The sequence below is a fragment of the Heterodontus francisci genome, chromosome 19, assembly GCF_036365525.1.
Source record: "Heterodontus francisci isolate sHetFra1 chromosome 19, sHetFra1.hap1, whole genome shotgun sequence".
Lineage (NCBI taxonomy): Eukaryota > Metazoa > Chordata > Chondrichthyes > Heterodontiformes > Heterodontidae > Heterodontus > Heterodontus francisci.
In genome coordinates this window covers 47,204,358-47,217,206 of record NC_090389.1, presented here as the reverse complement: position 1 = coordinate 47,217,206, position 12,849 = coordinate 47,204,358, and the positions used below count along the sequence as shown (strand labels likewise).

At 41.6% G+C, this 12,849-nt stretch overlaps 1 protein-coding gene across 6 annotated transcripts in view; it reads right to left on the bottom strand.

Annotated features, from left to right (window-relative positions):
• The window catches only part of magi1b (membrane associated guanylate kinase, WW and PDZ domain containing 1b), a 492,316-nt gene that overhangs the window by 102,787 nt on the left and 376,680 nt on the right, over nt 1-12,849 (bottom strand). For all 6 annotated transcript variants that reach the window (XM_068051572.1, XM_068051574.1, XM_068051577.1 and 3 more), the window contains exon 4: nt 1,192-1,395. In XM_068051572.1, coding sequence (XP_067907673.1) covers nt 1,192-1,395 — 204 coding nt within the window. The remainder of the gene's footprint in view (nt 1-1,191; nt 1,396-12,849) is intronic.

Here is a 12,849-nt window from a genome sequence, read left to right as displayed (position 1 = left end):
CTATTAGGAGGAGTGACCAAGATTCTGGTCAAAGAGGTAGATTTTAAGGAAGGGAAAGAGAGAGATGATGAAGCAGAAAGGTTTAGGCAGGGAACTTCAGACTATGGGGCCTAGGTGGCTGAAGGCAAACCATCAATGGTGTAAGTGAAAGGAGAGGGATATGTACAAGAGGTGAGAAGTTTGAGGAATGGAGTTTGGAGTGGGCAGGATTAAGGCTGGAGGAGTTTACAAAGATAGGAAAGGCTATGAAGGGATTAAAAAAATAAATACGGGAATTTTAAATCTGCGATGTTGGAGTAATGGAAGCCAATGTAGGTCAGGGAGACAGGTCAGCAGGATTTGGTGTGAGATCATATAAGGACAGTGGAGTTTTGGATGAGCTGTAGTTTATGGAGCTTGGAGAATGGGAACATGGACAAGAGAGCATTGGAAGATTCGAGCAGAAGGTGACTAAAGAATTGACAGGAGTTTCAGCATTAGATGAGGTAGAGTAATGGCAGAGCAGGTGATGTTACGGAGGTAGAAATAGGTGATATCTATAATGGAAGCTGAGGGCTGAAGAGGATGTAAAGGTTGCCAGCAGTCTGGTTGACCCCGAGCTAGTTCCTGGGGAAGGGGCTGGAATTAGTGGCAAGGGTACAGAGTTTGTGATAGGGACCAAAGACGATGGCTTTGGGTTCTAATATATAATTAGAGAAAATTGTGGTTTACATGAGACTGGATGTCGAACAAGCTGTCTGACAGCACAAAGGCAATGGTAGAAAAGGGTGTCGTCAAGTGAAAGCTGACTTCATGTCTGTAGATGATGTTGCCAAGGGGCAGCCTGTAGATGAGAAAAAGGTGAGGATCAAAGATAGATCCTCAGGAAAATGACGGAAGTAATGGTGCAACAGCAAATCTAGAAGTTAGTTTCATCCAAATCCTTGAGACAGAAGTGAGAAGACTACCAAGCTGATAATTGTATATTCTTGTCATCTTTGTATAATATTGTACCACATAATTAGCTCTCCAATATGTTTTTGCAAGTGTACTGCAGGTTTCAAAATGCACCATAATGTACTTCTTCCTTTTGTCTTGTTCTAAATATGTTAAACGAGCTTTAATGCATGGAATTGTCTGTCATTACAATTTTGTTTTACACATTTATTTTTAAGGCTGAGTGATGAGATTTCTTGGAAGGCATCAGTTTACCTGTAAAACTACTATTCATTTCAGGGTTTTCCTCGTCATCTTCATTTTCTGGTTGATCTATTCCAGCATTTTGCATATCATTGTATGACTTGCTTCGTTTTGGAGTCGGCTTTGTGCCAGACTGAGGACCTCGCAAAGCATCACTGGTAATTACTTCCCCACTGAGTGGCTGGCTTGGAGGCTTGGGTGTTCCATAATAGTTACCTAGGCAACAGGAACAAATTTAAACGTTATATACAAAAATGGGAGATAATTTGTTAAAAGCTGAGCTTATACATTTTTTTTCCCTCTGCTTAGCTTTGAAATATGTATTCTTTCCTTCCTTTAATCAAAGGGATGCCAACTTTGTCCAGCTATCAGCATCCACACATATTAAAAGGAAACACACATTCATTCACTTCACGATATTTGCTGTTCGCTTATTTAACATCTGCATTGTTCTCTCCGGTTTCCACAAAATAAAATGACACTTCATTTCTTCAGATAGTATTATATGCTGGATTTTGCAGTTAGCAGCGAAGCAACGGTGCTCACCACTGACCTCAAAGAAAGCGATCTCTCCCCTTTCCTGACAGCAGTTTATATCTGGCGCCAAGTCAAGGGGACATCTTGGCATGCAACAGCAGTGATATCAGCAATTATGGCAAGCAACCAATCATATCAAAGTATTCCCACAGACAGCAAACCAGGAAATTAAAAGCACTGAATCCTTTCACTTGTAATTTAAATTTTCAGGTAGTGAAATAAACATGGTGGTGCAGTGGCAATGTCACTAAACTAGCTATCCAGATGCCCAGGCTAATGCCCTGGGGACATAGGTTCAAATCCCACTCTGGCAGCTGGTGGAAATTAAATTCAATTAATTAATAAATTCAATTAATTAATAAAATCTGGAATTGAAAGCTGGTCTCTGTAATGATGCCATGAAGCTATCATCAATTGTCATAAAATCCCATTTGGTTCACTAAAGTCCTTCAGGGAAGGAAGTCTGCTGACTTACCTGGTCTGGCCTACATGTGACTCCAGACCTGCAGCAATGTGGCTGACTCTTAACTGCCCTCTGAAATGGCCTAGCAAGCCACTCAATTGTCAAGGGCAATTAGGGATGTGCAACAAATGCTGGCCTTGCCAGCGGTACCCACATCCCATGAAAGAATAAAAAAAATTGGCATTCCACAAAAAGAAAATTAGTTTTTCAGGCCCAGTGAGGCCATTTAGGAGTAATTATGAGCTGAGTACACAGTTTAAAACCCAGTTACACCTCATTCAACAAGGTGTCAATTTTTCAAGGATTTTTATAGCAAGATTAACAGCGCGAAATTGAAAGTTTTTGTCAATTCACTGATTGCTTAGGGATTCCAGTGTGGTGAGATCTAAACAGCGCACCCTCTGGAGGAGCGTAAAACAGCAATTTCTGGATTTCCGTGTTATTTTGTGCATGTGCAGACTCTCGAAGTGGCTGTCAGTTTTAGAGTAGCAATGTTGGCTGACAGTTTCACTGTCTTTACCGCTGCAAAATCCGGGCCAATATTTTGCTCTGCAATTTTGCACGGACTTAAAAAATAATAGACATATTGTATGATGAATGCACACAAATTTTTAGTTTTTAGCATTTTTGAAATAATGAAGGTACACAATATCAAGATCCTAATCAGATGTGTTCTGTTATAAGGGATTTTAACTTCAACGACTTTGCGATTCTCGTCTATCTAATGCTCCAGGTGTTCTGAACTGCATCTGTTCCTTCATGCACTGCAAATTAAAAATAACCTTTGTTTGGGGATAATTCCTGCTCTTGATCGGAGCTTTTGTCACAGGATTAGAACCTGTGGAACCAGCTTTGTTGGAATATTAGAATCTAGAGAGGGGCTGGAGCTAGCAAAATATCTAGTAATCCATTTTGATCCAAGGTGGTATACAAGGAAATTGAGGTAGGATACAGAGAACTGAACAGTGAAGCTGATATCAATTATGCTCAACAATTGGACACACTCTTTGCACAATAATGTTCACTTGGTTGGGGTGAGGTGGTGCGTGAGGGGAGCAAGAAATGAGTCAATTTATGCACAATCTCAGTGCCTTTAGGGAGCATAGGTGATGGCTGTATCCAAGGAAGCTGCCAGGAACTTAAACAAAGGTGGCAGTTTCTCAGTGACCAATGTCTTCAGGGATCATTCCATCAGCCTCAGGACGTAGTTGGCCGGGTTTATGGGACATGGCACTGTCCTTGTAAACGTCGGTGGTGTCTTTGGGAGAGGAAGGTTGCATCCTCAAGGATGTTGACAGTTGCCCTGGAGGTGTTGATGTCAGTGAGGAGGTGGTCTTGTGGAAACATGTGGCATGTCCATGGATCACATTCCTGGGAGCTCAAAGATAATGAAGCCTGACAGTGGCCCTGTGGAGATGGTTTGTAATGATCATGGAATTTGGCAGCAAATAACTGTACAGTTATATTCATTCAATTCACATATCAGGTTATTTAAATCATTGAAGATAGTGATACAACCTTAACAAAAAAATGGTTTATTTGTATCGCTTACCAAAAAGACAAAATTCGAAATAAAACCCCAAAAAGATATTATATCACTGCAGAACAGTTCAAGCACTCTTATCTATATTTGCATTGGACAGTATAAATGCTCCAAAAAAACCTGTAAATTTGCCATTAGTGAACAAGTATATTATCATAGATTAAAAAGGCTTCATGAATACCTTTCTACTTCTAGCCCTTTCCCAAATTCTAGTATGCCAAAAAGACTGACTCCACTGCCCTTAATTTTGTTGACTAAAGCTCCTGTCAGACAAATCTTTGAGGCTGGTAAGAAGCAGCTGAAGCTTAAAAAGTGTGCTGTCTTGTAACGAAGTAACATCTTTCATGTACATTCCACAACAGAACTTAAAGCATGGATATGGAAAGGATGTTTCCCCTTGTGGGAGAATCTAGAACTAGGGGTCACTGTTTAAAAATAAGGGGTTGCCCAATTAAGACAGAGATGGAGAAACTTTATCTCTGAGGGTTGTGAGTCTTTGGAACTTTCTTCCTCAAAAGGCGGTGGAAGCAGAGTCTTTGAATATTTTTAAAGCAGAGGTAGATAGATTCTTGATAAGCAAGGGGGTGAAAGGTTATTGGGGATAGGTAGGAATGTGGAGTCGAGGTTACAATCAGATCAGCCATGATCTTATTGAATTGCGGAGCAGGCTCGAGGGGCCAAGTGGCCTACTCTTGCTCCTAATTCATATGTTTGTATGTTCGTCCGTACGAGACAAGTTTGAGACAGGGACAGGAAAACAAAAGTTTAGCAGCCCACCCAGCTTAGATACCCAAGTGGACAGATAAAGCATGTAGCATGGCACAAAATGAGATATGCAACAGGTTTCAGACCTGTTCAATGTCCAATTAGCCAATCTTAGTTAACAAGGTGAAGAAAATAAAAACTGAAAACAGCACCTTCAGCCTAAAGAGTGGGTGGGAAACTGGACTTAGTTCCCGTTGCTAACAGCTGTCCTTGGTGGAGGGCCCGTCACCCAGCGATCTTCTGGGGGCGGGATAGGCCGATGACGGCCTTCCCGCCCAGAGGCCAATTGAGGCCCTTAAGTGGCCTATTAATGGCCAATTAAGGACCTTGTCCCGCCACAGCTGGGATCTTACCAGTAGCAGGGGGTGCCTCTGCCATGCAGGGAGGATGTCTTGCAACACAAAGTGCCCCCCACCGCAGGCTTGGTGGAGTGGGGGAGGGGGGTGTGGGTCCCTCCGTGGGCAATTTGTGGCCCAGGGAGGATGCCCACTGGGAACAACTTTACCTCCTGGGAACCCCCTCTCTCAGACTGCACAACCACTCCCCCAACCCCCCTCGCTGGGACCTTCCAGACTAGCCCCGGTGACCGCCACCTCACCTGCCTCTGTTTTGGGTTCCAGTGCTAGGCCTGGGTCCGGGTCCGAGGCCTCTGCAGTACCGGCAGTGGCCACTGCTCTCAGCGGCGTTGCCAATACTGCTGAGCTGCCAGCCCTCTGATTGCCCATTAAAGTCTTTAAAGGGACGGGGATCCCACCTTCTGAAACTTTGATTCAAAAAGATGGGAGGATCGCTCCGGGGTGGGAGGCACAAAAAGACAGAGGCAGGGTTCCAACCATCTTTTTGGCCTGGCGCCAGGAGCCCCACCTCCAGCACAAAATCCAGCCCCGAGTTGAAAATTGCTTCATGCCACACCTACTTTTAGTTTTGACAAGAATGGAAGCATTACATTTTTGTGAAAGGTACCGGCATAGATCATGTCTAAATTCTGTAACTACACAATATAAATATAATTCATGTTTTTATAACTTATTTTAGTTTTAGACCTTGAGAAGTACAAAGTCCAACTTATGAAATTGCACGAGATAGAAAACTGTCACATGATTAGATTATCTCAAATTTTTCTGCCTTTCCTTGGATATGGTGACACTTTCACCGAATTTTCTTATGGGGTCATTAAGCATTGTGTAGCATGTTTGTGAGAGAAATGTGGATTGTTTTCAAAACTAACTTCTACAACAAAAATTGGAAGATTTTGTTTTACTTACAAGACCAACTTCAAACCATTATGGCCGAGTGTGGACAGTATCACACTGTTCAACACAACTTACTCTACAAGCATAACTATCATGGGAAGTATCCAGAATTGCAATTGAAAAAAACTGTAAATGAATGGCTCGGAATTTGTGGTCCCAATAGCGGTGAAAGCTGAGGCGTTCGCTGTTATTGAGGGCCGCAATGCCACTGCAACTTCCAGCATGCACACTTGCACTGAAAACCAGAAGTTACATATGGACTCTTAAGCCTCTGCATTTGTAAATTTCACAATCCCTATCCATGTGTAAATAATTTTGATGTTATCTAATCTTATGTATTTTTACTTTTAGCATATGAGACCTATCTTTGGAAAGAAGGTGGATGTTGTATGTTTGCCTTTAAGAGTGATATCCCTTTAAGAGCTTAGAATGCTAATGAGCTAAGTGCCAGGTCATAGTCATGTGACTTGAAGCCAGAGTCACTCTGCCACTGTAAGACCTGGATGCAGATCCTGTTAATCGTTAACTCTGCACAGTATATACTTGTTAGCTGTTAATAAACCTGTTTGAGATCTTCAACCAACTGGACTCCACACATCTCATTTTATGCTGCATCAGACAACGTAAAAAGAACTAATTACAGTTATGATCTATACATCCTCAAAAAACTCCAACAGGTTTGTCAAACATGATTTCCATTCATAAATCCATGTTGATTATGCCCAATCAGATCATTATTATCCAAGTGTCCATTTATCACATCCTTTAGAATAGATTCTAACATTTTCCTTACTACTGATGTAAGGCTAACAGGTCTGTAGTTCCCTGTTTTCTCTCTCCCTCCCTTCTTAAATAGTGGGGTGACATTTGCTACCTTCCAATCTGCAGGAACCATTACAGAATCTATAGAATTTTGGAAGATGATCATCAATGCAACCACTATCTCCATAGCTACCTCTTTCAACACACTGGGATAAGTCCTGGGGACTCATCAACCTTCAGCCCCATTAATTTCTCCAATACAACCTTCTTACTAATACTAATTTCCTTCAATTCCTCATTCTCCTAATCCCTTGGATCTCTAATTCTGGGAGATTTCTTGTATGTTCCTCACTGAAGACAGACAAAGTAATTATTTAGCTTCTCTGCCATTTCTCTATTCCCCATTATAAATTCTCCTGGCTCTGCCTGTAATGAACCCACATTTGTCTTAGCCAAACGTTTCCTTTTTACATACCTATTGAAGCTTTAACATTCCTTTTTAATGTTTTTTGCTAGTTTACATTCATACTGTATTCTTCCTTTCTTTATCAGTTTCCTGGTCCTCCTCTGCTGTATTCTAAAATCCTCAGCTTTAATACTGATGGTCACACCGAGCTGCTCTGTAAAGCAGCAGGGACCTTTAATTCGCCAACCTGGGCTGATTGCCAAAGGTAACGATGGTTTTCACGTTTTTTTTTAAAGCTGTTATTATCAGGCGCAGAACTTGCTCAGGAGATTCCGCACAAGCCCCTTAAAGTACTTTTCGACAAATACATTTAAATGCACAAAGTATTTCCAAACAGTGGGATCTTTTGAAATGCAAACCTCCTGATTCATAGGACTTTTTTTTGAAGTTGAAAACTCAATTTTTAAAAAATGCATTGAAAGTGAAACGTAGCAAACTCTCTGCTATAAAACACAGACACAACTGATGTCAAATTATCTTTAAAATGAGTTAAATATTCTGGATGGGCTCATACAATTTTGTACAACTGCTTCCTGACTACCCGTACCCTAATAATCCTGATTCTACTTCCCGTATTATACCGAAAGACTTTCTAAACCCGAGGGGCTTGATTCTTCATTTGACTTTTTCTAAAATATTTTCCAGCGGTTGTAGATGCTGTATGTGTACAGGACTTGGAGCTGATGCTGAGTGTGTGGAGTTAACAGATGAGATGCCCGCTACCTTTAATTATTTCTGCCATTCTCAGCTCAATATTTACAGGAGTCTGGGGAGAAAAGCGTATGTATTTCTCAGTGGTTTGTCTCTGGTTTATACCCAGCCGTGTTGTTAGTCTAATATTCTTGTGGCGAGCTGGTTCTCAGAGTTTAGATGCAGTGCCCGGGTTAAATAAACCATTGCAGCTCCCTCTATAAAGTCCCAGTGTCAATCAGTAACCAGAATGTATTCAAATATAGCAACTGTCAGTAAAGGACAAATAGATTTTAAAAAGCTGCTTAAGTTGATTAAATCTTTACAATGGGGAGGGTGGAAGAGGAGAGGAAGAGACTGAAGAAATGAATCTCTCTCCTTTCACTCCTCCACAGAAAGGACTGTTAAGAAAAAGTGGCTCCTCGCTCTTGCATCTCTTCTGTCTCTGAGTCTCTCCCTTTCAATGGATTTGAGTACAGGAGTAGTGACACCAGTAGTACAGTAGTGAAGTCTTGCTTCAATTGTATCGAAACTTGGTTAGACCACACCTGGAGTACTGTGTGCAGTTTTGGTCCCTTTACCTTAGGAAGGATATTATTGCAACGAAGGTTCACCAGACTTGTTTCCCGGATGGCAGGACTGTCCTATGAAGAGAGATTGGGGAAATTGGGCCTGTATTCTCCAGAGTTTCTAAGAATGAGGGGTGATTTCATTGAAACCTACAAAATACTTAAAGGGATAGACAGGGTAGATGCACGTAAGATGTTTCTCCTGGTTGGGGAGTCGAGAACCAGGGGACACAATTTTAAAATAAGGGGAAAGCCACTTAGGACAGAGATAAGCAGAAATTTCTTTACTTAGATGGTTGTGAATCTTTGGAATTCTCTCCCCCAGAGGGCTATGGAAGCTCAGTCTTTGAGTATGTTTCAAGCAGTGATTGACAGATTTCTAAATGCCAATGACATAATGGGATCTGGGGATAGTGTGGGAACAAGGCATTGAAGTGGATGATCAGCCATGACATATTGAATGGTAGAGCAGGCTCGATGGGCTGAATGGCCTACCTCTGCTCCTATGTCTGGAGTCTCTCTGGGTCTGGTGTTTCAGTCTCTCCAGGTCTAGGTCTCTCACTCTCTCGTTGTGTCTTTGTATGCATCTAAGGTTTTTCTCTCTCCCTGTGCATCTGATGTTTAAGTCTCTCTCACTCTGTATGTTTCTCTGTCTCTTTCTGCCTGTGTCTCAATCCACTCCCTCACTGTGTTTCTCTCTCTGGGTCTGGTGTCTATCTCTTTGTTTCCTTCTCTCAGTGTCTAGAGTCTTTGCCCCAGTTTCTCTCCCCCTATCTCCCCCTTCTCCCTCTGTCTCAGTATTTAAACATTTATAACAGTTTTTAAGAAGTGTTTAAGAAGTGTTTAAGGTGTTAAAAGTACTTAAAATCATAATAAAACACTCACCTGCCTTTGAGCTGAAGACTGCCCTCAAGGGGTGTCCTCAGTTCATGACATCATTGGCGAGGATGGCTTCGCTGGCAATGCAATTCATCAGTGGACCATACTGCAGCAAGAGGTGGAAGTTCTTGCTGCAGCCAACAAACCAGGCAAGTTCCTTTTTCTCTGTACAGTCAGTGGCAAATGTCATTGCTTCGCCACTAACAGCAAAATTCAGGCCATTGTATCAATTGCAACCAGATGATTTTGGAAGCAACGGGAATTCAACAGAATATGTTACACACCAAGAGAATGAGGTTAACAGCTCCCAAATCTGATGTCAATCATAGTTGTTATTGCATATCAGCAACAAATCTGTTCAATGACCAACTTCAGATGCTGTGTCACGTACCCTTAATTTTAAGTGTTTGCTAAATCTGTAATATTCTCAATCAAATACTAATTTGATTATTCACTGTCAAATTAATGAGAATTGCAGCTAGTATATAATTTAAAAAATAGACATACTGTAGGTAATTTTCAAATTTCATTGCTTGGCAGTAAACTTGGACAGTGGATCAACAGAAATAAAAATTGGGTGGTTTCTATAACGTGTGGGCAGCTTGCTCTGTCCATTTACTGCCTGAACAGTAAAGATAAAATTATCCCCATTACATTGCCCATGAGTTGTATTGAATTAATTTTCTTTTCCGCTCCCGAGGTCCCAGTGAAGCTCACACATTGTGCTGATACAGGCAGCTCTTGGTGCCGTTGGCCTTGGATTTGGCTATTAATTAATAATGTACATCTAGAATGAACTGGGAAGAAATGCTTTAAAAGGACAGAAATGTGGCAGGACAGCAATATCCAACAGAGACTCCCAGTGAATTGATTTCACTGCAGACCTGGTGTTTTGCTGCTGCAGCAGGAAATGGACAGCAGCAGATTCTAGAAACAACAAAATTCAAATGGCAAAAGCCATTAGACCAACGCTACTAGAAGCATCCCAGAGCAGCAGAATTGGGGAACATGAAATTCAGGACTGCAAATAGCACATTAGGAGGTCTCAATTGCCCCAGCTTCTGTTACGCTGTTTGTTCCATTTTCTTCTTGCCGAATAACTGCATGTAAAATGTGCACTTATAGTATTACGTGCAAATCAGGCCTCATGAAAGATGAAATGAGGAGTGTGGAAAAGAATGAAGAGACACCAATAGAGGACAGCAGATGTCAAGTTATCAATATGGAATATTTGCTCTTTCCCAACAGTAAGTTACTTTGCCAAACTAACACCCATAGAAATGTTAATGAGCTTGAATCTGCCTCTTCATGAAAAGTAAAGGGCAGCAAAAAAATGGGAGGAAAACAAGTGTGATGTATTTAGAAATGAATAAAATAGGCAACTTTTTAATTGGGGTCTACCTCCCCAATTAAAAAGTGAAGCTGGTGTCTGACCCACTCAGTTTTGCCTCTCACTAGATCAATCAGAGGGTTAGATGCAAAAGTGAGCCTGTTGCATTATTCACTGTCCCACACTTTACCTGAGAAATGGAAATAGAAGACAGGTGGGCAGGAATGTATGGTCAACTCAGCCACAATGCAGCACAGCCCTGAGGATATATAAACAACGTGGTAGCACCCAGCCCGGAGCTGCGTGTAAGAGAGACTCAGAAGTGAACCAATAATCAACAAAAACAAAGAGTGACATCTCAGGGCAGCAGGTAGGTGGTTGCTTGTTAAGTATTGCATTTTTATTTTTGCTCTCTAAATATACAAATTAATCTATAGAACTAAAATAATTGATTGAACAATAATTTTAACTAATTAAATAAGTATACAGTTTAGATCGACATGACAAGGCAGGTGGTGTGGCGTAGGTACAGCATGTGGGAGTTTCTGGACAACATTGCAGTCCCAGACAACTATATCCGCAGTAAGTGTCTGCAGCTCAAGGAACCTCGGCTCAGAGCTGTTGAGCTGCAGTCTGAGTTGCAGACGTTGTAGGGCATCAGAAAGGGGGGAGAGTTACCTGGACACTTTGTTCTGAGAGGCAGTCACACTCCTCAGGTTAAATAGTACTTTAGAGGTGGCTAATGGTCAGGGGCAGAAGGTGCGACAACGAGCAGGCAGGTATGGGGATCCAGGATGTAGAGATGGAGGAGCCCCAGCCATTGTCTTTGTCCAACAGGTACAAGGTACTTGCTGCCTGTATGGATGATAACAAGGACGGCAGGGAAGATGGGCAAACTGACCATGGCACCTTGGTACAGGAGGCCATTCAAATTGGGAGGAATAAAGAGAAATGTGGTGGAGTTAGGGGACAGCATAGTCAGGGGAATAGTTTCGGTTCTCTGCAGGCAAGACCGAAGTTCCAAAGGTTATGCTGCCTGTCCGTTGCCAGGGTTTGGGACGTCTCCTCGCAGCTGGAGCAAAACTTGGAACAGGAGGATCCAGTTGTCGTGGTCCAGGTAGCAATCAATAACATAGGTAGAACTAAGAATGTGGTTCTCTGGAGGGAGTTTGAGGAACTGTGTCCTAAATAAGCAGAACCTCAAGGGTAATAAATCTCTGGATTACTGCCTGAACCACGTACAAATTGGCATAGGGTAAAGCAGGTTAGAGAATTGAAGAGTGGTGTTAGGAAAAAGGGGTTTCGAATCAGGTGACACTGACACCAGTACTGGGAAAGAGGGTGCTGTCCCTTTGGGATGGGCTCTGCTTAATCTAGGCTGGGATCAGTGTTCTGGTGAATCTCATAACTAGGGCTGTGGATAAGGCTTCAAACTAAAAGCAGGGGTGGGGAGGGGTCAGGTGAAAGGAATTTTAGAATTCTAAAGAGAAAAAGAGGCAATGGAGCAGTGTAGTGATTTAGGTAAAGACAAACAGAGTGTAACAGCAAGGGACAAGGAGTTTAATCATAATAGTGCATCAGCCAATAAGGTCCATGCAACCAATACTGGAAAAAAAAAGAGGCTCTTTATCTGAATGCTGGAAACAGTTGGAAAAAGATAGATGAACTAGTGACACAGAGATAATTGGGTTTGATCAAATCACCATTATAGAGACGTACAAGGTGATCGAGGTAGCGAAATAAATATTCCAGTGTATTCAACATTTCAAAAAGACAGTTAGAATTGAAAAGGAGGAGCAGCTTCCCTGATAGTAAAGGATGACATAAGGGCAGTAGTAAGAAAGGATCTTGACTCTGAAGATCAGGAGGTAGAATCAGTATGGGTAGAGATCAGGAAAAGCAAGGGTTAAAAAATGCTGGTGGCCCCCTAACAGCAGTTATACCGCTGGACAGAATATTAAGCAAGAAATAACTGGAATTTGTAAAAAGGTCAAAGTAGTAATCATGGAGGACTTTAATCTTCATAAAGACTGGACAATCCAAACTGGCAAAGGTAATCTGCAAGATGAATTTGTAGAATGCTTTTGCAACAGCTTCCTAGAACAATTAGGTGGAACCAACTAGGGACAAAGCCATCTTATATCTAGTATTACGTAATGAAGCAGGGTTAATTAGTAATCTCACAGTAAAAGATCCACTGGGGAGAAAGTGATCATCATACAATTGAATTCCATTTTAAGTTTGAGAGCGACATACTTGAGTCCAAAACATGAATCTTAAACTTAAAGCCAATTACATAGGTATGAGGGGAATGTTGGCTAAGATTAATTGGGTAAATAGACTAAAAGGTATGGCGATAAATAAACAGTTGGAAACATTTAAAGAAACAATTCAAAATGCTCAACAAAAATAT